Raw genomic sequence first — 23,819 nt, forward strand, 5'->3', positions numbered from 1 at the left:
CCTATGAATTTTATTTTCTAGGTGGGAATTAAAATTGATTTTTGGAAGTTCAGCAGGAAATCTAATGACTGTAGGAGTTGAAGTGACTGCTGCAGGGAGGTGAGAACCCCTTCCTGAGAAGTCACCGACATTAGCTAGTTGTCTAGGTAAGGGAAGACCTGGATACCTTGATATCAAAGGATTACTGCTACTACATCTAGGTATTTAGTAAAAACCCTTGGTGCTACTGATAATGAGAGGAGTCTACCATAAAGCATAGATAGAACCAGTGAGAGGGATGGATGGGAATATGAGCATAAGCATCCTTCAAATCTAGTGCACACATCCACTCCCCCTTCTGGATGCAGGGGAGAATTAGTTCATTTTGAATTTCTCCTGACGCAGATTCTTGTTCAGATTTCTTAAATCCAGTCTACGCCTCAATCACCCGATTTTCTTGGGGATAAGAAAGCAGGAGTAGCACCCTCGCCACTTTGATGAAGTGGGACAGGTTCTATCACTTGCTGAAGGAGGAGCAACTCCACCTCCAGGCGGAATTACGCTACGTGAGATGGATCTGGACTGAAGGCTGAGCAATGAGGAAATGTGGGAAGCTGGGAAAAATATAGGTAGTATGCAGACTCTAAAATTTTGACAACCCAGCGATCTTTGATAATCTTGTGCCATTCCTCCAGGTAGAACTGTATTCTCCCCCCTACCAGGGAGAACGATTGTTGGGTTTAGAAGCTGGTCTTGGGCCAGGCTTAGGTTGGACCTATTGTACCATTTTTGGTTGAAGGTATTCTACTTCAAGTCAGAAGTTGCTGCTGTTGAAGAGAGGCGAGATCTGGTACCTCTGAAATTGCCAAAAGGGGCATTTTGGGAAGTACAGCCTTTTAAAAGTATAGTTAGGCTGCTAGAACTGTTGCTCTAAGCCTGTTGAGAGGGTCTGGACTACCATGTGTTGCTCTTTGATTTGAGTAACCATCTCTCTAAGTTTTTCTCCAAAAAGGTGATCTCCCAGACAGATGTCTGCTAATTTATTATGTCCCTCAAGCTATTCTCACAACCAAACCATGCGATATGCTCTGATCGAAGCTGATGAAAAGCGGACTATCAAAACGCTTTGTAAGTTGATTGAATAAGATGGCATATGAGGCAAGTTCCTTCGTCATCTTGGAGAGGTGTACTCCTGGTGTACATTCTTTGACTAGCTGGACTCCTTTGTAATTGAATGTTGGGAACTAGAACCAGCTCACAGGGGAGCTGATGGAGTACCTGCTCGATCTGGGGAAACTGGGACTCCTTCTTGTGGGAGTAAATCTGATATTTTGGAAAGGGGAGGTTGGAGAGTAACCTCTTTATCCTTAGTTGCCAGAGAGGTAAAGAGTCTTCTTCAACTCTGCCACTTGTTCCAAGGGCAGAGTTTGCACCCTTTGGCCAGGCATTGGAGGTGGAACATCCTTTTCAGATACTAGGATAGAATCTCTTTGCACTTTGCAAAATTTGTACCAAGGGCCGATTAGGAATCAAGTATACTAAGGAACAAATGGGATCTGGTGTATCTAAACAAAAGCCTTACTCCAATAATCTTAATGGTGACATAATTCTGGAGATTAGTGGGTTAAGTATATTGTATCTCCTTCTGCCCCTGACAGTATTTCTCTCTGCATCGGTGTCCCTGGTAAGGTAGTGAACAATTGCACCAGAAGCACTGTGGCCTGATGCGTTAATGATGGAGCAGTCTGTTCCAATGTTTATTTATTTAACATGTTTTGTATACCGTCATTCGGTATTGCCACCACAACAGTTTGAAGTATTACTGGCTTCAGAGCTCAATGCATTGCATGTTCCAGGGCCCTATGCATTGAATGCATCGAGGTCTTGTGCATCGACAACGTCCTATGTGCTCACATCAGTGGGGCTGAATGCACTGGAGGATAGTGCATCTGTTGCATCAACAGTGCAAAGGCGCAATGCTTTTTCAGCGCTGGGTGCACCATGGGCTCCGAAGAGCATTCCTTCTCCTTAGCATCACCCTGTTTCTGGTTGCTTGATCATGAAGACTTGGCTTGTTCCACTGAAGGGGGAAACTTCTTTGAGGAGCTCCTGCTCAACTCTACACCCATCGGTATAACAACACAAAGGGTAGAAATCACAAAATCTTCTTTAACACTATAGGTAAGTTGCACACAAAAGAAGAGCTTATTTTTCTATAATTTATTTTTTCAACATTTTATTTATGCAACCACATATTTAACAGCTATCTAGACAATTAAAATCTAACTCACACACAGCCCCTCATACATGCAACACACATTTCACATAAAACCAAATAAGTACACATTTCAGACTTATTGTAATTCTTATAAATTTCTATAACAATATTGGTTGTTAATTCGTTATTAATTCAAATAAGTCATCCATAAAACAAATCCTGTATTGAATTTATCCAATAAACATGATTTTTTTTTTAATATAAAAGAAATGATTTTCAAAAGACAAGTCCGACAAAGATCTTTGTTTCACCCTACTATCCTAAGGGCTTCCTCAGGGACTAACTCAAAATAGAATGATCTTCAATTATAGAAATCTTCAGTAGTGGGATAACTTCAACATAATCAAGTTGATCATACACCTTCTTTCATCATTGAAACCCCTTCAACTGCTGTAAACAGGAGGAGGAAACATAGATATCCTTAATTATCAAATTCTTCAAACAGCGAATTGTTTCACCCTAATTCGGGTATCCATAAATGCGTACACCGTACGAGTTCCTCCACAAAGTACTAATGGAAGCATGCAAAAGAGAGTAACGGACAATTCATTGCCTTCACAATTTTCATGTATTCAGATGTACAAATCTTAATCCATCATCGGGTATCCATAAATACCTGCACCATACAAATACCTCCAAAAAGTATGGAGAAAATTTTTTTAAATGTAGGCATTACAAATAATTCACAGTCTTCATAGATTTCATATTTATTCAGGTCTCCAAATATTAATCCATCATGTCTACCCGGAACTGATGTTCTCCCACGGATTCGAAAAAGTCATGTTTATAGAAATAAGAATTACAGTAAGTCTGAAATGTGTACTTATTTGGTTTTATGTGAAATGTGTGTTGAATGTATGAGGGGTGTGTTTGAGTTAGATTTTAATTGTCTAGATAGCTGTTAAATGTGGTTGCATAAATAAAATGTTGAAAAAATAAATTATAGAAAAATAAGCTCTTCTTTTGTGTACGACAACTCTACACCCAAACATGAAGAATCCCACTCCAGGAGGAGAGGATCTACTGCAGCGCCTTAGAGTTTTATGCAGATTCTCCATTTTCAATACAAAAATTATAGAATCCACAAGCAACAGGAAATAAGTACTGTAATAATATAAATCCTGTGAAATGTATAAGTGGGGAAATGAGTGAGAACTCAAAAGTGACCTCCTATGTTGTGCCTAAAGGCTACAGATGGTACAGCTTCAGACACGGAAGCATTCCTAAAAAAAAAAAAATAGCTCACAGTGACCAATGATTAAAAAAGGCCCTTGCCACTGAAAGCTTGTAGCCTTTGGGCACAACATAGGAGGTCACTGAGTTCTCACTCATTTCCCCACTTGTACATTTCACAGGATTTATATTATTACAGTGCTTCTCCATTTTCTACATCCTGGGCTTCTGTGACTGCAGAGACATGTGGCCACAGTGATAGCAATTTGTCTGGTTGTTGTCTGGTCCAAAGCAGCGGTAACAGAGGTGATGTCCATCTATAATGAATTATAGTCTTTGAAACCACTTAGCGTGGATTTCGTCGATTTTAGACATTCTGTGAATTTTTTTTTTTTTAAATAGTACTGTGAAAGTACTGATTGGGGGCGGGGGTTTGCAGAGGCAACATAATTGAAAAATTATTATTACAGATATTAACAAAAGAAAAAAGTACACATCCCTTGCTGAAGCTCAGACATAAAAAGACAGAGGGGGCTCACAAGGAAACACATGAGAATTCCCGCATATGTTCAGTAGAGCAAATGCTCTATGAGCTGGGAGAAGGATCTATCCATTCTTTGCTGTTGGATGATGTTACCCACCTGTCGTGGCCAATTCAACCCTGCTTTTCGATAGGCATCACAAGTAGAAAAAAAAAAGAAAGTGATTATGCATCTGTAAAAGTCGTCTGTGAGATCTTACCTGGAGGCTAAACCTTCCAAAGGGTACAGAGTAGAGGCAGTCTAGAGGAGAAATAATAAAATGCCCTGTGAAACTTAAAGGACCTTCATGTGTACACTAGAGAGAAGGGAGAGATGCTAGAACCATTCAGTTACTTCAAATATTTAAGGAATGCAGAGGAAGTAAACTGATTTTTTTTTATTAGAAAGGAAGTTCTAAAACAAAAAGGTCACACTCTGGAGTTCCAAGCAGGTAGACTCAGGAGTAACAACATAAAATATTTCTTCATGTAAAAGGGACTGGATGCATGGCCTGGTCTTCTAGTGGAGATGGTAGAGACAAACAGTAACAGAATTCAGGCAGCAGTGGATAATCTCAGCGGATCCCTTAGTTGCAAATAAGTGAAGGGAAAGCCAGAGATCAACTGGGGTCTATGGCACTGCACTAGGAGGTAAACTGGGCAGATTAGATGGGCCTTGTATGTTTCTATGAGCCCACAATGTATCTGCAGTGAGAAAGAAGCATTTCAGATGCAAGAGGCTGGAAGACCAGTAGCACTGCAATTCTTATACAGTTTATATATGCTATATGTGCTCCTTTATGTGGTCTGTTTACATTTGACCAGTGGGGAGTGATGCACAGAAGAGAGACAGTTACTCCCACAAAATAAAGTAAAAACACCAACCTTTGGCTGGTGTTAATTTCAGCCAGCACCAGGGCTCATAGAAACATACAAGGCCCATCTAATCTGCCCAGTTTACCTTCTAGTGCAGTGCCATAGTCCCCAGTTGATCTCTGGCTTTCCCTTCACTTATTTGCAACTAGGGGATCCTCTGAGATTATCCCCTGCTGCCTGAATTCTGTTACTGTGTTTGTTTCTACCATCTCCACTAGAAGACCATGCCATGCATCCAGTCCCTTTTACATGAAGAAATATTTTGATGTTACTCCTGAGTCTACCTGCTTGGAACTCCAGAGTGTGACCTTTTTGTTTTAGAACTTCCTTTCTAATATAAAAAAAAAAAAATCAGTTTACTTCCTCTGCATTCCTTAAATATTTGAAGTAATTGAGTGGTTCTAGCATCTCTCCCTTCTCTCTAGTGTACACATGAAGTTCCTTTAAGTTTCACAGGGCATTTTGTTATTTCTCCTCTAGACTGCCTCTACTCTGTACCCTTTGGAAGGTTTAGCCTCCAGGTAAGATCTCACAGACGACTTTTACAGATGCATAATCACTTTCTTTTTTTTTCTACTTGTGATGCCTGCCTATCAAAGCAGGGTTGAATTAGCCACGACAGGTGGGTAACATCATCCAACAGCATAGAATGGATAGATCCTTCTCCCAGCTCATAGAGCGTTTGGTCTACTGAACATATGCGGGAATTCCCATGCGAGTTTCCTTGTGAGCCCCCTCTGTCTTTTTATGTCTGAGCTTCAGCACGGGATGTGTACTTTCTTTTGTTAATATCCTTAATAATAATTTTTCAATTATTTAGTTGCCTCTGCAGCCCCCCCCCCCCCCCAAATCAGTACTTTCAGTGCTATTTAAAAAAAAATTTTCTTCACAGCATGTCTAAAATCGACGAAATCCACGCCTAGTGGTTTCAAAGACTATAATTCATTATGGATGGACGTGACCTCTGTTACTGCTGCTTTGGACCAGACAACGACCTAGAGGCAAGCAGAAAGCCAGTTGGGTGGGAAATTGCCAGTGTAGCACGTACTCGGGTGCAGGCGGGCCTGGGCAGTGCTTGGCAGGACTTGCTGAGGGGGTCACAGGGTTAGGCTGTGTAGGTATTAGGGTTGTGCTGTGGCATTCTGTGACTTTTTTTTTTAAACAAGTGTTTTATTAACTTTGATTCCATTTTTTCTACATTTTCCTTAGGGGTTTTGTGTTTTTTTAATTTCATTTTGAATTAATGAATCACAGCAAACAACCAGGAAGAGTAAAAAAAAAAAAAAAGTTCAGTGCAAATCCCTGGTGAATAGCCGTCCTTATCAGTGACAAGGTGGCATGCAGCAGGATGCACAGCTTTGTAGAAATGGGACAGGCTCTGTGCTATGAATGCTCCTACTATTGTCCTAGGAACTGGCACCTTCAACCATCCACCATAAAGGTGCTGCCACTTATAGCTAATGCAAAAACACAACAAGGGCCAAAAGTCTGAAATCCAAGAAGCGTGGATTAGTTTTTCTAAGATGGGTCAACCATGAGGTACTAATACATTTGTGACATCAATCTGCAGGTAGTAATTATAATTGTTTCCATTGCTAACACAATGAACATTTAGCATTAGTGTTATATTTACCCATTACTGTAAACAATTTTCATTGTAAGCTCGATTTTTGTTGTTGTGGAGGTAATGAACATATGAACTGTTGTGTCTCTTGCCAGGGATGGTGTTATAGTGGTGAATAAGGAGACTGGCCGCATTACAGATGAGTATCTTCCAGAACAGCGGTCACATCTATATGGAATAACCGTAGTTCACCCATACTGCCTTTCAGGTGAGGTACCACCGAGCATCCAGTAGAGACAAAAATTACGTCACAGGAGCACAATTTTGAGAGAATGTGAGGAAGGTAGTCCTGCAAGTGTTTATTTTTTAAAGCAAAACTCCACTACTACTGATTCAGGACTTAGCCACTTTGGACGAAAAGTCCACCCTGAAGGTAAAATGAGGCACCAGCCAGGCCACCACTGCTGACATTTTTCAGCGCATGCCAAAGCTTGCAGTGGCCTTATATCCAAGGAAACCCGTGTGAGAGGTGGATCACAGCAGGGCCTGCTAGCATGCAGACAGTGGCTCTGCACCAGCCAAAATGCTAAGGGATAGGTAGGCAAGAGAAAGCCGGAGAAAGGGGCGGGGGGGGGGGACCGGTGGAACTGGAGGCATGAAAGGGCCATAGCAATGTAGGAAGAGGACTAAAGGAAGGGGAGGCCTCCTCTCACATCTGTACCCCGAGTATTTTAGGCTTAATGCCCACCTTTTAAATCTCTGGCTCTGCTAAAATATTTGTTCTGGCTAAGTCATTGATATTTTGCCTTTGAAAATCCACACTGGGCAATCTTTACCTCTGCATAAATTGAAGGTGCAAAGTGGTGGAAAGCAAGTATGGCATTTTCAAAATAAAATCCATGCACACTTTCGCTGGTCCCTAACACCATCCCTTTTTTCTCCCTCATAGTGAAATTTTTAAAAAGAGGGGCCCTTTGCTAGGGGTAAACACTGCTTTACCCACAGATAATCCTCTAAAAATTGCCCCCACTATGCTCGACCCCTATTAAAGCCCTGAACTGACACAGACATTGGGAAAGGAATATTCAGTTTCTATGTCCATCAGACTTCAACTGTCAGTTGTATAAAAATTTATTTATTTTTTAAATTAAAGATGGAATCTGTTTTTCCTTTACTTTTAGGAAAAAAGTAGCCAACTGACGTTAAACTTGAGAAACCAAAACCACAAGAGACAAAAAATGGCTGCCGGCCTATTTGTTGGACGGCCCTGGTCCCTGTCATTCCACAGAGCACAGGGTGAAGAAAGGAACAAAGGCCATGAATACTTACTGAATGCCAAACATGATCTACATAAATACGTTACTAAACTATTTTTCAAGGACTTTTTACCTCAATTTTTTTATTTTTTACTACTGTGGGTGTTTTTTTGTTTTAAACATGAATACGTCAGCCATTAGCAGTGCAGCCCAGCCATAAGTTCACTTGTTTAGGCAACTTTTCACATCTCACAGAATGTGTGTCATTACACAGTGAAACAGATTCTGCTAGGGTTAGAGTTGTGCAGAGCCATGTAGGAAACAGTCAGTGATCAGTATGGGCTGCATCAAAAAGGTGCTTTGAGAAAATACAAGAGGAACATTAAGGGGTTAGTGTAGTGCATTGATATTGCTGTGAAAAATTGTTAAAGAGGCTATTTTATTTCTCCCTGAATGCATTTTTTAGTATTTATACTAGAAATAAGGTGCTACACTCTAACTTTTTTTTTTTTGTAATGTGTCTCACTAGAGCCAGTTGCTGTAGAAAATGTGTTCCTGAATGCTTGCCTGAGCTGTAACCTCCATTACCCAAAAACATTTCAATAAAATGTTAAAACGTTTTAAATAGGGACGTGCTGAATAATGGAATCTATTTCATTTAAAGTAACCTGCAGCAAGACAGGCGCACTGAAGGTATACTGGTCTCTCTCCTACAGGAATATATTCCAGATTATACAAGTCTGACGCCAAGAATCAGGATAGCAGAGTAATGAAAAGTTCTGGCTGGAAGTAGGAGGGCAAAACAGAGGTTGTTCTAGGCTTGAAGAGCTCTGCCTTACCCTTGAACTTACGAGGCACAGTATTGAGGGGAAGGGGTGCCATCTACAGATTGTGCAGCATCCAAGTATAGCTAATGAAGCTGGTATGGCTCTACTGACTTCAGGAAGTTATATAACCCACCAGACCTCACTTCTGAGAAACCTAACTTTTTTTTTTTTTTTTTGCAATTTTTAAATTTTACAAAGAAAGTAGTTGAATCCTAATGCTGCTATCTCAGTCATGGAATAAGAGTGTTTTCTGCCATTTAAAAAAATAGACAGCGTTTACACAAGTATCTAAACACCACCAGCATACACGTTCCACATTTATTAAACTGCAGAAATTCACTACAACCATCACAGCCACAAGTTATGGTGTGTCTTTAAATCTGTACCCCAAGCTTCCACAATGCATGCTGGTACTATACAAAGTTCACATTTGCAGCACGGGACCCACAAGCAGACAGAAATTCCGTACTATTCATCTTCCAACTTTTCCAAGCCGGTAGTCTGTTTTGGGGTCAGCAATTATTGCCTGAACAGCTACTATAGCTTCATTGATCTTCGTTTGTAGGTCCCTCAGCTCTTCTATATGCAGCAAGCGCAGAATTCTGGCAGCTTCATTCAGAGCTGCATCTAAATATTAAAAAAAAAAAACAAAAAACCCAGAATTATAAAAAAGTCATTTTTTTAAATTGAAAATTAATAGAGCACCAGGATACCTTGCATTGTACAAGTCACAGGTGGACCTTATAACACCTTGTCCAACTTAAAAAAAAGAAGGTACCCTTAACATGGCCTGCCGTGCAGAAGATCAGAGTTCAATTCCTGAACCGAACACTCAATGCACAGGTTTTGCTTAAGAGAATGTATACACAGGTTTACAATCAAGTATAATGGCAGATATAATCCATTGGGGAGTGGTTTATCGGCTATTCTGGATTAGGGGTCTACTAGGTTGTTTTCCTGGACACCGCAGCTTAAGGGGAGTATGTGTGTCTCTTGGTCTCTGTGTGGTGGAGGGAGGGTGGGACACCGAATATGAAGGGGTACAGACCGTTCATGAGGATTGTTCATTGGAGAGAACTCTTATGCTTTTAGTTGCTATTGCGATGCAAAACGTGGTTATGATTATTTTATCCGACTCCAAAAACTACAGCCTTCAGTAAATGAAAATTAGTTCTTACCTGATAATTTTCGTTCCTGTAGTACCACGGATCAGTCCAGACACCTGGGTTGTGACTCCGCACCAGCAGATGGAGACAGAGCAAAACTCGACGGGCTCCCTACATATAGTAAGGTGCCACCCACAGCCCCTCAGTCGAACGTCCTGTCAAAGCAAGATCAAAAAGTCCGACTAACTAACTAGAAAAAACAAAATCCACCGATTCAACACAGCACTCCGGCTGGAATCGGAAACATCAGAACCAGCAACAAAACACAACGGCCAGTTCCGAAAGAGGAAACAGGGACTCCAAAGGGGAGTCAACAATACTCCAGTGAAACGAGCGGACTCTCCCTCTATTTCTCAGCAACAAGAACACACACAGACGGGTGGGAGCCTGGACTGATCCGTGGTACTACAGGAACGAAAATTATCAGGTAAGAACTAATTTTCATTTCCCTGTACGTACCCGGATCAGTCCAGACACCTGGGATGTACCAGAGCCAAACCTCAAGGGCGGGAAGCAGAGAGTCCCGCTCGGAGAACACTCGCCCCAAACCCCCGAGATTCCGCTGCCTGCACATCCAGTCTATAATGTCTGGTAAAAGAATGCAACGACTTCCAAGTCGCTGCCCTACAGATCTCCTGCGTGGACACCTGAGAGACCTCTGCCCAAGACGTGGCTTGCGCCCGAGTCGAGTGAGCGCGAAGCCCCTGAGGTGCCAGCTTGCCATGCAGCAGATACGCTGAGCCAATCGCCTCTTTGAGCCAACGCGCAATAGTGGCCCGCGACGCCGCGGACCCCCTGCGACCCCCCGAGCAGAGCACAAACAGGTGGTCAGAGATCCGGAAAGGATTCGTAACCTCCAGATACCGAAGTAGAATCCTACGCACATCAAGTTTTCGTAAGTCCTTAGACCCCTTGTCTGTCGGATCCACGGTCGAAAACCCCGGGAGATCCACAGACTGATTCAAGTGGAACGAAGATACCACTTTGGGCAAAAAGGACGGAACCGTCCTCAGAGACACCCCTGCTTCCGTAAACCGCAAAAACGGTTCCCGACAAGACAGGGCCTGTAGCTCCGAGACGCGACGAGCGGAAGTGATAGCGACTAGAAACACAGTCTTCAAGGTCAGATCTTTCAGCGTCGCCCGCTTGATCGGCTCGAACGGTGCACCACAAAGAGCTGAAAGCACATAATTCAAATTCCAAGACGGACACGGATTTCGCACCGGCGGACGCAGATGTTTAGCCCCCCGAAGGAAACGCGTTACATCCGGGTGGCAAGCCAGGGACACCCCTTGGACCTTCCCACGAAGACACCCAAGGGCCGCAATCTGAACCTTTAAAGTACTCCAAGACAGCCCCTTCGAGAGGCCCTCTTGAAGAAATGCTAGAACCTCAGGCACTGCAGGTCGAATGGGGTTAACCTCGTGAGAACCACACCAGTCCTCAAAAACCGTCCAGACCCGCATGTAGGTTAAAGAGGTAGACTGTTTTCGAGCTCTCAACAACGTAGTGATCACCGCCTCGGAGTACCCTTTAGTCCTCAAGCGCGCCCTCTCAAAAGCCAAGCCGCGAGACAAAAGTGAGCCGCATCCTCCAAACAGACGGGTCCCTGACGAAGAATGCCGGCGACCCCGTGAAACCGAAGGGGTGGCTCCGCCGCGAGCTGAACGAGATCCGCGAACCACGGCCGTCTGGGCCACTCCGGCGCCACCAAGATCACCGGTCCCGGATGCAACTCTATTCGCCGTAACACCCTTCCGATTAGGGGCCACGGCGGGAAGACATAGAGCAGTACGTCCACGGGCCAAGGGAGGACCAGCGCATCGACCCCCTCGGCTCCCCGCTCTCTCCGTCGGCTGAAGAACCGCGGAGCCTTTGCGTTCTGCACGGTAGCCATCAAGTCCAGGCGGGGTCGGCCCCACCTGGCACAGATCAGACGAAACGCTACCGCCGGTAGCTCCCATTCCCCTGGATCCAGGCGATGCCTGCTGAGGAAGTCCGCCTGTATGTTGTCCACGCCGGCGATGTGGGACGCTGCCAGACTGCTGAGATGGCGCTCCGCCCAGTCCATCAGCTGACTCGCCTCCACCGCCACTTGCTGGCTCTTCGTTCCTCCTTGGCGATTGATATAGGCCACCGTGGTCGCGTTGTCCGACAAGACCCGGACTGCCTGACCCCGAAGCAATGGGAGGAAGGCCCGCAAAGCCAAGGCCACCGCCCGGGTCTCCAACCGGTTGATGGACCACCGGGACTGCCGACTGGACCACCGGCCCTGCACCGAGTGCCCCCCACAGACCGCCCCCCAACCAGAGAGGCTGGCGTCCGTCGTGACCACCGACCAGGTGGGCATGAGGAGCGAGACACCACACGTCAGGTGCCCCGGACAGAGCCACCACTGCATGCTGGCCCGGGCGCGATCCGTGAGGGGCAGGGGCAGGAGAAATTCCTCCGATACCGGCTTCCAGCGGGAAAGTAAGGCTGATTGTAACGGCCGTAGATGGGCGAAAGCCCAGGGAACCAAAGCTAGCGTGGACGCCATGGAACCCAACACCATCAAGTAATCGCGCACTAGCGGACATCGTAGGGACAGAAGGCGTTTCACCTGTCCCTGGAGCTTTACCACTCTCTCCTGAGTGAGCGACACTCGAGCACTCTCCGTGTCGAACAAGGCCCCCAGATACTCCAACCTCTGGGTAGGCTCCAGATGACTCTTGGCCAGGTTGACTACCCAGCCCAGCGACTGCAAGAGCTGTAGGACCCTGGCAATCGCCGCTCTGCACCCCGCTTCGGATTTGGCCCGGATGAGCCAATCGTCCAAGTATGGGTGAACCAGGAGCCCCTCCCTCCGGAGCTGGGCCGCTACCACCACCATCACCTTGGTGAAAGTGCGTGGCGCCGTGGCCAGGCCGAAAGGAAGGGCCCGGAACTGGTAATGCCTGCCGAGGATGCAGAACCGCAGGTACCTGTGATGGTCCGGCTGAATTCCGATGTGTAAGTACGCCTCTGTGAGATCCAGGGACGCCAGAAACTCGCCGGGACGAACCGCCGCCACCACTGAGCGGATCGTCTCCATCTTGAAACTGGGAACACGCAGACACTTGTTGACCCCTTTCAGGTCGAGAATTGGTCGAAAAGCGCCGTCCTTCTTGGGAACCACGAAGTAAATGGAGTATCTTCCTACGCCTCTTTGACTTGGTGGCACTGGAACAATGGCGCCCAGACCTTCCAGGCGCCGAAGGGTCACTCGTACGGCTGCGCGCTTGGCGACCGCCTTGCAGGGAGAGACGAGAAACTTGTCCCACGGCAGGCGTGCAAAATCTAACGCGTAACCGTGTTTTATGACTCCGAGGACCCACTGGTCTGAGGTTATCTTGGTCCATTCCCCGTAAAACTGCCCCAGCCTCGCCCCCACGATTGGGACGGCGTCCAGAGGCGGATGCGGGGAATGAACCAGTCTCGTTTCATTGTGTCGACTTGGACCCCGATCCCGCCGAGGGTCCCCCCGACCGGTTGAACTTCTTCCCTCGAAAGGACTGGGACCAGGAGGATCTGGACGAACTGGCTCGGTAGGACGGGCCCGTCCCGGATCGCTGCGGCCTCTGACGTCGGTTAGACCGGAACCTGTTCCTGGCCGAGAAGTTAGATCGCGACCGCGGTCTGTCTTCCGGCAGTTTGAAAGCCTTATTCTCGCTGAGGAACTGCATGAGATCATCCAGTTGTTTGCCAAACAGCAACTTCCCTTTAAAGGGTAAGGATCCCAAATGCGCCTTTGACGTACCATCCGCAGACCAGTTACGGAGCCAGAGGAGACGGCGAGCAGAGACCGCCGACACCATAGCCCTGGCCGAAGTTCTCAGCAAATCATGCATTGCATCCGCACTGTAGGCTATCACCGCCTCCAAGTGATCCGCCTGTGAGGCTTCCCCTTCGGACAGACCAGCATTTGCTTGCAAGTTCTGGGCCCACCGAAGGCCCGCCCGTAACGCAAAGTTACTGCAGATAGCCGCTCGGGCTCCCAGAGCGGACACTTCGAAAACTTTTTTAAGTTGCACCTCGAGCTTCCGATCCTGGATGTCTCGAAGCGCCGTGGCCCCCGTGACAGGGATGGTGGATCTCTTGGTGACCGCTGACACCGCCGCATCTACACGAGGGAGGCGCAGTAATTCGAGAACGTCCTCCGGCAGAGGATACAACTTGTCCATGGCCTTGGACACTTTAAGTCCCAATTCCGGGGTATCCCACTCCCGGAACAGTATGTCAGAGGCCGAGAAATGAAACGGGAACGCCACTGCAGGTCCTGCGAGGCCGAGGAGGACCGGATCCATATTTGCGGTCTGACGGACCTCGACCGGTGGAGCTTCAATGCCAATCTCCTCCAGGATCGCTGGTATCAGCGGAGAGAGCTCCTCTCTCTTAAACAAGCGCACGACCTTGGGGTCATCCCCCTCCCCCGCCAGCGTACCTTTTCCGGCGCCTGGCGGTGCAGGGCTCGGGTCATCGGGCCCCTCAGGCCCTCCTGCAGCCCCCGAGACCGAAAGATCCTCATCCGAGGAAGTAGACTCCGTGTCAGACTCCTGAGGGACGCCCCGTGCCGGTCTCTTCCCCTGAGGTGGACCCGGCGAGCTCCTGGGCCGGCCTGCCCGTCTCTTGGAGCGCGGGCGTCCCTTTCCGCCACCTGAAGTTCCTCCGGAGCTGCGTCGCGACTTCTTATATTTTGCCAATTTTTTTAACAACATAGCAAAATCATCGGAAAAGGAATCCTCCGAGTCGGAGGGTCCCTCCCCCGAGGATGGCTGTTCAGCTTGTAGGGCCTCCCGGGGTTCCCCCCCCGCGGCCCGCGGCTGAGGAGAGAGCGGAGGCGGCTGGCCGCCATTATCCAACACCCTCCTCGTGGCCGCTCGCACTGTATCCAAAATGGCCGCCGTTCCCGCGCTGAGTGGGAACGGATCAGGGCCAGCAGCAACAGCACCCCCGGCGCGCGGCGGCGAACGGGACGAGCGGGAACGGCCGCTACGACCTCCCCCCGACGGTCCCTCGCCCCCGGCAAGACACCCAGAGCAAACGCCATCGCGCGAAACGCGCGTGCGCGCCGACCCGCACGCGCGGCAGGCCGAGCCGACCGGCATCGCGGGCACTGCAAGAAAATAAAATCGCCGCAGGAAACACGAAGCACGGGTCCCCCCCTCCCGAACGAGCTGCCGAGAAGAAAAGGGAGAGCCGGCGCGAAACAAAAAACAAGCTAAACTTTTTTTTTTTTTTTTTTTTTTACTACTCAGCCGCTGTCGCTGTCCAGGTGCTGATGTTCCCGCTCCACCGGGGTGAGTGAACCGGGCTCCCCGGTGTCACCCCGACACTGCTGCCTGGCAAGGCTGGGTCCGCGACCCACAGCAGCGGGCTCAACCAGGGGGGGATAGTCCCCTCAGGACCTTCCCAAACCCCCCTGGGAGACAACGCCGACGGGAGCTTCTCCTGCTAAAATAAAAAAAAACCTGTTCTTCCTCTCTTCTATCCTATTTATTTATCTTTTTTTTTTTTTTTTTTAACTAACTAAAACCCCGCAGAGTACAGAGACTGTGGGTGGACCTGCCCCATCTGCTGGAGACAGAGTAAGACTGAGGGGCTGTGGGTGGCACCTTACTATATGTAGGGAGCCCGTCGAGTTTTGCTCTGTCTCCATCTGCTGGTGCGGAGTCACAACCCAGGTGTCTGGACTGATCCGGGTACGTACAGGGAAACCAGAATTCATTTTAAATCGTCAATGACTGTTTCAGTAGCACCACTGTTTTTTGTTTTTTTTAAACTAGCTCTGCTCTTGGTTGTGTTACAAATTCTAAACCTCAGCAACAAGGCCAAGAGATTCAACAGTGTACATAACAAAGCTGAATGCTTCAACGGCAGGGGGAAATGTGGAAGAGAGGATTTGCATTCAGACAACAACCAACAAGGACTGAACTTCACAATCTGGGCAAACAAATAAGCATGGGGGTAGCTTGCTTGTTACGGCGGTTTCTACCCCTAAACCAATTAAGCCTGATACATCACTTTGAATGCATATACAGCGTTGCTCTCTGCTTCAACGGCAGGGATAAATGTGGAAGAGGATTTACATTAAGACAACATCCAAAAAGGCATTGATCTGTGCAGTCTGGATAAACAAGCATCGGGGAAACTTGCTTGATGTGGTGGTTACTACCATTAAGCCTTTATGCTCACTTTTGATGCAACTCCAACATTACTCTCTGCATCAATGGCAGGAAATTTGAATCAAATTGTTACCAACAAGGGCCCTGAACTTGGTGGTTGGTGAAACAGATAAATTTGGGAAAATAAAATGTGGGAGCTTGCTGGGCAGACTGGATGGGCTGATTGGTCTTTTTCTGCCATTATTTCTATGAATGGTTAAGAGAGAACATAAAAGCCTTGGCAAAACTGGCCAGTGCCTTCTCTGCAATGGAAGAAGCCTTTCTATGTAATCTTAGCATAAAAGAATTGTGGAAAGTAAAGTTGAAGAAAGGCACAACTACAAACTATGTATTTTTATGTAACTTTTTTTTGTGAATCTCTTCCATAGCATTTCACCAATTTTGTGATATATAAATGTATTAAATAAAAATAATCTTACCTCCAGTGTCAAAACCAAGGACATGTTTTTCTAAAGCAATTGGTAACCCCTTTAAAAGAAGGAAAAAAGGCCATTTGATTTTTGAAGGAGTCTAAAAATGACATTTTTGCATTGGCAATGGTAATATGCAGAATGAGACATCAGCTACAAGGGTTGACACCTGCCTAGGCTTTCATCCATCATGAGCCAGTAGCAGCCACCTGCTTGAGCTCCTGAAGCCAGTGCTTGCACTTTTATGTTTCCTTGATGTTCTCTCTCATGTCTCATCCCCACAATAGTGGAAAAGAAGGGAACAGTCAAGGATTAATCTTCTGAACCCTTGCTAGCTCTCCTGGGGCCCTTGGGATCATGCTGTAAGCCCCGGGTCCTGGCATTTCTCTGGAGCTTCCTCATCTAGGCTGACTTAAAAATAACACATTCTTAGGCAGAACTCAATATACTCACTGAGCCCTGGAGCTTGGCTCCCTTCCCACCTGCAATATATTGCGTTCTGACAAGCGAGATCATTATAGCGGCTGGAAGAGAAGTTATGCTTGCTCCATGCTGCTCAGCATGGAGGACTTTGTGGTGATGACACTGAAGACAAGTAGTAGTCAGTGATGGGAGACCGGGTTGAAATGGATGCAAAGCAACCCATGTGCTCTTGGACTACCAAAGAGAGCACTGCTTGCTGGACCCTGAGTATCTTTATCATCTGACATGGGGAGCCAGGGTGTGGAAGAGAAAGACTGCTGTTGGTGGGGATGTGAGAATCCTCAGGACCTTCTCCCAAGTGTGTTAAAGTCAAGTGGTATAGCATTTTGAGACCAGAGAATATTACCCTTGAAGAAATCTGGATTGCTATTGCCAGTCTCAAATTCTCTGGTCAACTAAACTATTTTCTACTGATAAATTCAGTTTCCAAACTCAAGGCCAGTAGTATCTAGCCATATTCCAGATTTTTTGTAGTACAAACTTCTACCCTTCAGAAAATAAATAAATAAATAAAGTTAAAAACCCATGAACTAGCTATTTAATGGTAGTTATAATATAGCTATACAAATTACATTAGAAGTCCTAGAGAAGTCTACTTGGCAGGTTAACCTGCAATTTATATATCTCCAAGTCAGACTTTTCTTAGACACTCTGAAGCTGCTGCATCTCTCACCAAGATATTCCATTTTCCCTTAAAGAAATGGTATGATAGGCATGAGGAAGAACCAATGGGTAATTTATTGTCCACTGATAGTTCAGTTACCCAAATCTTTGAGATGCCCTAGGAGCAAGCAAGTCAGTAAGGCTACCTTCATGGATTTGTTTATTCTTGAGCACAATCAGGAGGGGACACTTTTTTTTATTCTTTTTAAAGAAACAGATGTGCTTTTTCTGGGGTATAAGAGCAAGGATTTTCCTGACATTTGCAAAATGACATGGACTAGGAGGAAGCTTTTCCTGTCAATACATCAAGTAGTCTTCTCTGGGAGTAGACTTTTTAATTCCCATGTAAATTTGTTGGGTTTCTTTGTGATACGTAGGCAAGTAAGGTCAATTGTGAACAACAGTATTAGGGCTGTAGGTAATGGTTAATTTTGTTTCTTGAATTCATCAAGGATTCATGACAGAAAAGTTACATCTCAAAATATTTCTATTAAGTTTTATTACCCAAGATGGTTGTGTGTGTGTGTGTGTGTGTGTGTGTGTGTGTGTGTGTGTGTGTGTGTGTGTGTGTGTGTTAGTAAGGCAAAGGCTGAACTTTTACACATTTTACTTTTAATCTCCTACCGTTGAGGGCCAGATACTACATTTTGTAGATGGCTCTTTTTTCCCCTAGTTTTGTTTGCTCTTCTAGGTGAGATTACAAATCTAAAACGCAATGTCTTTTCCATGTCAAGTTATGCCCTAACCTTATGGTTTGGTATTGTAAAAGTGCTGAATAAAAATAAAGCAAAACAAAAATTTAAAAAACCCTACACACTTTACCAGCAACGATTTGACACATTTTTAGTTATTGTCTCTGCAGACAATAAGTGAGAATTAGAATAATTCCCTAGAACAGTAGGGAAGAATCATTGGTTATAGGTTACAAATTCACATGCTCCTGCCTACCAGGTCTATAGAACTTCCATTTACAGACAGACGGGACATCAACCTCCAATAGTTAAACACTGAACGTATCTGTTCATGTCTTCAGAGAGTTTAATTTGAACACATCAACATACCTCTTTTGACTTGTTTGCCTTAGCTATAGCATCCGGAGTTAAGCGCTCTTGAACTAGAATGCGAATTGCCTGGGGGGGAAAATAAAAATAAAGTTGAGCCAGGTACTCCAATGAATTGCAGTATTCAATAGTTGTAATATCAATGTATGTCTTTTCTATCGTAACACATTAAAAAAAATGTCCTTTTGGTATGCAGGCATTATGCAATGAGTGCTTAAGCAAATGCAATGAAGAAAAACTTCAGCTTAGGTGCAATCGGAAAGTTCACCACATTTTAAATATTGCAGAAAAGGTTCAATTTAGTAATATCATTCAGCTTGAGCAGAGGCTTAAACTGCTGAAAGAAAGCAACATGGGATCAGACACCAGGGTAACCTAAAGGAGAGGTGAAATTATTTCTTACCTGAATATCTTTTCCTCTAAGGCAGGCAGACCAGTCCCACATTGGTGGGTTATGCAGTCCTACCAGCAGATGGAACATAAGAACATACAATACTGGGTCAGACCAAGGGTCCATCAAGCCCAGCATCCCGTCTCCAACAGTGGCCAATCCAGGCCATAAGAACCTGGCAAGTACCCAAAACTAACTTTATTCCATGCTACTGAAGCTAGTAATAGCAGTGGCAATTTTCTAAGTCAACTTAATTAATAGTAGGTAATGGACTTCTCCTCCAAGAACTTATCCAATCCTTTTTTTAAACACAGCTATACTAACTGCACTAACCACATCCTCTGGCAACAAATTCCAGAGTTTAATTGTGCGTAGAGTAAAAAAGAACTTTCTCCGATTAGTTTTAAATGTGCCCCATGCTAACTTCATGGAATGCCCCCTAGTCCTTCTATTATCCAAAAGAGTAAATAACTGATTCACATTTACCCATTTTAGACCTCTCATGATTTTAAACACTTCTATCATATCCCCCCTCAGCCATCTCTTCTCCAAGCTGAAAAGTCCTAACCTCTTTAGTCTTTCCTCATAGGGGAGCTGTTCTGACTATCACAGACAGATAGTCCTGCCCTGACAGACAGCCAGTATCTCTAGAAAAGCCAAATTGTGGACAAACTGATTATACTTGAACTATGACTTAACAGTCAACGACTCATTACTTCCAGCCAACTGGGAAGTACTGAGGTTCAGCAAAATATTTAACATCACATGATCTTAGGCGCTAGTTTTTCAATTACCAGTCCTTCAAACAACTCTTAAAGAACACACTGCATTGTCCCTGAATATGGGACAAACCGAAAACAAAACCAAGTAGGCAGCCCAGGGAAGGTTGTGGATTGGCCTGCCTTGCTTACAGGAAAGGAAACCATCACATAGAAGTAATTTAACCTTCCTCTGCACTCAGGCAAGCCAATCCACACCAGTGGGATGTTCCAAAGCTACTCCCTAAATGGGTGGGAGGCTGTCTGCGCTCCCATCAACACTGCCCATGTGAAGACCATATCCTCTTGAGCCTTAATATCCAAGCGGTAATGCTTGGAGAAATTATGTAAGGAGGACCATGTTGCTGCCCGGCTAATTGACAGGAGACAACAATCTCCACCTGCTAGACTCCACCCTGGGTCAGACCAAGTACCGCATCAGATACCGCTTTATATCTAAGGCATGCAACAACCGATAATCCTGCTCATCTCTATCCTAAACCACCTTCGGTAAAAAAAAAAAAAAGTTACAGTCCTGAGCTGCACCATCCCTCAGTGTTATTCGTAGTAGCTCGAGATATGCCTCACTAATACACCTCAGACAGACTGCCACCGGAAAAAATATTTTCAAAGTAAGCAGCCACAAGAAGAGATCATGCAGCAGCCGAAAAGCAACCCCAAAAGTCTCAATATCAGATTAAAGTCCCAAAGAGGCACTTGAAGATGAAAGTGAGGATATAGATTTGACTCCAAGAACCTAGATACACCTGGATGGGAGGACAAGGGCCTACAATTAATCCGCCCTCTATAGCATGTGATAGCTGCCATCTGCATTTTCAGGATGTTTAGGGCCAAGCCCTTAACCAACCCTCCTACAAAAATTCCAAAATCAGTGGAATCTAAGAGGATGAGAACTGCTCACCCTGCACCAGTTCTTGAATATTCTTCAAACTGTAATATAAGCCAGAGAGACAGAAAACTTTCTAGCATGAATCAATGTGGATATCATTGCCAGAGAATAACCATACTTAAGCAGACGATACGGCCAGCCCCAACGAGTCACTGAGCTGAAAAAGCATAGTCTGACAGCTCCCACGCTCCTGGTCTACAACCTGCCTGCTGAGGAAGTCTGCCTCACATTGTTCTTACTGGCAATGCGAGAGACTGATATGAAGATGTTGCTCTGCCCACACCATGAAAGTATCTTTCTCCACTGTCACCTAATGACTTCTGGTTCCATCCATCGTGGTATTGTCAGACATTCTTACCATGCGACATACCAACCGCTCGATGAACTGTAGACATGCCAAGTGAACTGCACATGCTTTTAAAACGATTGATGGTCTACTTCGATCCTCAGCATTCTACCAACCTTGCGCCATCAACTCTTGACAATGAGCCCCCCAAACTAGAAGGCTCACATCTGTCATAAGCACCAGTCTGGTGTCTCCAAGGGCACTCTTTTCCAGAGGTGGGCCGTTTGTAGCCACCACTGCGATTGCTTGCCTACTTCCATCGACAAGTAGAGCCTTACTGTATACTCCTGTGATTAGATTCCACTGGGCAAGTAACGCACACTAGTGGCTGCATATGGACCCTCGCCCAGGGTACTACCTCCAACCCCAAGACCTGCAGATAAGTCCATACCATTGGGCGAATAGCACCCTCAAGGACTGGACTTGACTCACCAACTTCCTGCCAGAGAAACACATCCAGAACACTCTGGTTTGCTCCGTATCTAATCGTGCTCAGAGGCTGTAGACTGTTTCTGGCTAATTTCACCACCCAGCCTAGCTCCTAAAGTAGGCAGATTAGTTCACGACACACAATTGACTCTTCTGCACTTTTGGCTTGAATCAACCAGTCATCCAGATATGGATGGACTAGAATGCCCTCCTTGCACAGAGACCTACCTTGCCCTACCATCATAATGACCTTGTGATGGTTCTGGATGCCGTAGCTAGACCGAATGGTAGGGTTTGAAACTGATAATGGTGGCCTAGAATGGCAAAACGAAGGAACCGCTGATGTTCCTGTCAAATGGGGAAATGTAGATGGGCTTCCAACAGATTGTGAGAAATTTCTCTTTCTGTACTGCTATAATTAGAGCATAACTGTTCCATCCTGAAGTAAGTCACTCGCAAATGCTAGCAGACTCCCTTTAGATTCAGGATTGGTCAGAAGGAATAGTCTTCCTTCTTGGGAATGAAAATAGGCTATCACCCCCTATTTTTCTGCGATCTGGGAACTGGAATCACGGCCCTGAGGTTTAGCAGCCTTCAACGTAGCCTTCACTGCCACTCTGTTAGCCAGTTGCATAAAGAGATTATAAAAGCATATGGAGGAAGTTTGAGAAATTCTAAAGCATAGCTGTTTATTACATCCAGAACCCACTGGTCCATTGTGATTTGGGCCCAACTGAGATAAGTGAGATAGATGTCCAACTATCTCTGGAACTGCACCTTCACTGTGAAGATTGAGATGCTCTGGTCACGGAGCCTGCATCCTTATTTGGCTTTTAAGGCTTAAAAAGACTGATGTTCTCAAGGGCCGCAACTGCTGATATGTTGCATCTCTGTAAGGGCAAAAATGACAAGAATCTCTGGAGTGTTCTCTCACCCCAAAAGAATGCATTGCCACCTTCTTGCCCTGTGGCAAATTGCTGAATCTTGGGGGCACCCTATCCATTCACCATCTTCTCCAACTTGCTCCCAAAAAAAAAAAAAAAAAAAAGGAACCCTTAAAGGATAGCCATGTCAAATTTGATTTAGAAATAGTATCTGCTGACCAGTTCCAAAGGCACAAGTATCTTGCTGCTACCACAGAAGCTACACTTCTAGCGGCTGTACACACCAAGTCATGCCCTGCATCCACTAAAAATGTGGCTCCTGGTTCTATGGCTGGCCTGCTATCTGTTCCAACTCCTTAAATCTCTTGAGAGAGACGCAAACCTGCTCATGCCACCAAGCAGTAGCAAGAAGCTATTTACAAATTCATTTCCATCTCTTCAATTGCCTGCTTGAGAATGGCCTCAATTCTTCTATCCTGGATATCCTTCAGTGCTGCTCCCCCTTAGACTAGGATGGTGGTTCGATTGGTGACAATGCACACCAAAGCGTCAACCTTCAGGAATTGCAACCACTCCTTTGCCTTCGGATCCAAGAGGTACAGGCCCACCAAGGAACGCCCATCTTTAAAAAACTCACTTTTTGAGTGTTCCACTCAAGGTCAATTAACTCTTTCACTGGTTCCAGGAGTGGAAAGAAACAGGACACCTTGCACAACACAGGATACATTGTATCCAGACACAAGTCTTGCGTATTACAAGGATTAACTGAAAAAATAAATTTAAAATCACTTGCCCATGGATAGGTTGAGACCAGCGAGGCTGCAGTTACCCCAGGGAAATAAAGAATGAGAGGGAACATTTCCTTGTAGGTCAGACTAAATCCCAAAGGATATATTCTAGTCCAAGGTCCTGCCATGGACATCCTCTGGAATTGGGGGGGGGGGGGGGGGGGGGGGAGGAGTTGTTCTAGAAATAGGAGATGGGTGGGAAGAAAAAAGTATCAATTTTTTATTTTTTACTAAGATGAAGATAGAATGAATGTTAACTATCCACCCATGATGGAGCAAACCCAGTAAAATGAGTTTTTCCAGCAGTTCAAACACAAAATCATGACAACAGCTTTAGCTCTCCATTCACATAACAAAATGGCTACCATTTGTAACCTTCGGTTGCCCCTGTGAGTAGCTATTACTCTTTCCCCATGTTGCTTCCAGCACACAATATAGTTTGCAACAGATGTGTTGCATCAGTTGCACTTGTCTCCAATGTATTAAGCAATACGAGATGCTCTGCCTAGTCCTACCAAGAATAAAGGCTCCACCTTCATTTCCTGGCTCTTACTCTCCATTTATTTATTTTTAACTTTTATATACCGATCTTCTTGCATTGGATGCAAATCAAACCGGTTTACAGTGAAACAAACTTGCCTGTGAGCATTACATAGAACAAGAAACATCTAAACAACTTTGAGTAACATAGTATGAAAGTTAAACATCGTAAACAATTTGAATTACATAGCAATAAAGTTACAATAATCAATCGATCACATTAATCAGTTTGGGCTAGGTTGCAGTAAGGGTGAGAGGCAAGATAGATGAAGTGCCAAGGGCTTGAAATGAAAGAAAAGACATGAGAAACAAGA

At 45.4% G+C, this 23,819-nt stretch overlaps 2 protein-coding genes across 2 annotated transcripts in view; one reads left to right on the forward strand and one right to left on the reverse strand.

The window, feature by feature from the left end:
- NID2 (nidogen 2) overlaps window positions 1–7,760 on the forward strand; it is a 117,240-nt gene extending 109,480 nt beyond the window's left edge. The window contains exons 20-21 of the mRNA XM_029598330.1: window positions 6,546–6,658; window positions 7,572–7,760. Of these exons, the coding sequence (XP_029454190.1) occupies window positions 6,546–6,658; window positions 7,572–7,582 (124 nt within the window). The 3' untranslated portion in view covers window positions 7,583–7,760. The remainder of the gene's footprint in view (window positions 1–6,545; window positions 6,659–7,571) is intronic.
- Window positions 7,761–8,760: 1,000 nt separating this feature from the next.
- RTRAF (RNA transcription, translation and transport factor) overlaps window positions 8,761–23,819 on the reverse strand; it is a 39,612-nt gene continuing 24,553 nt past the window's right edge. The window contains exons 6-8 of the mRNA XM_029598331.1: window positions 18,460–18,528; window positions 16,262–16,310; window positions 8,761–9,100 (exon numbers count right to left, since the gene is read on the reverse strand). Coding sequence (XP_029454191.1) covers window positions 8,946–9,100; window positions 16,262–16,310; window positions 18,460–18,528 — 273 coding nt within the window. The 3' untranslated portion in view covers window positions 8,761–8,945. The remainder of the gene's footprint in view (window positions 9,101–16,261; window positions 16,311–18,459; window positions 18,529–23,819) is intronic.

Source organism: Rhinatrema bivittatum, chromosome 4 (genome assembly GCF_901001135.1).
Source record: "Rhinatrema bivittatum chromosome 4, aRhiBiv1.1, whole genome shotgun sequence".
NCBI classification, from domain to species: Eukaryota; Metazoa; Chordata; class Amphibia; order Gymnophiona; family Rhinatrematidae; genus Rhinatrema; species Rhinatrema bivittatum.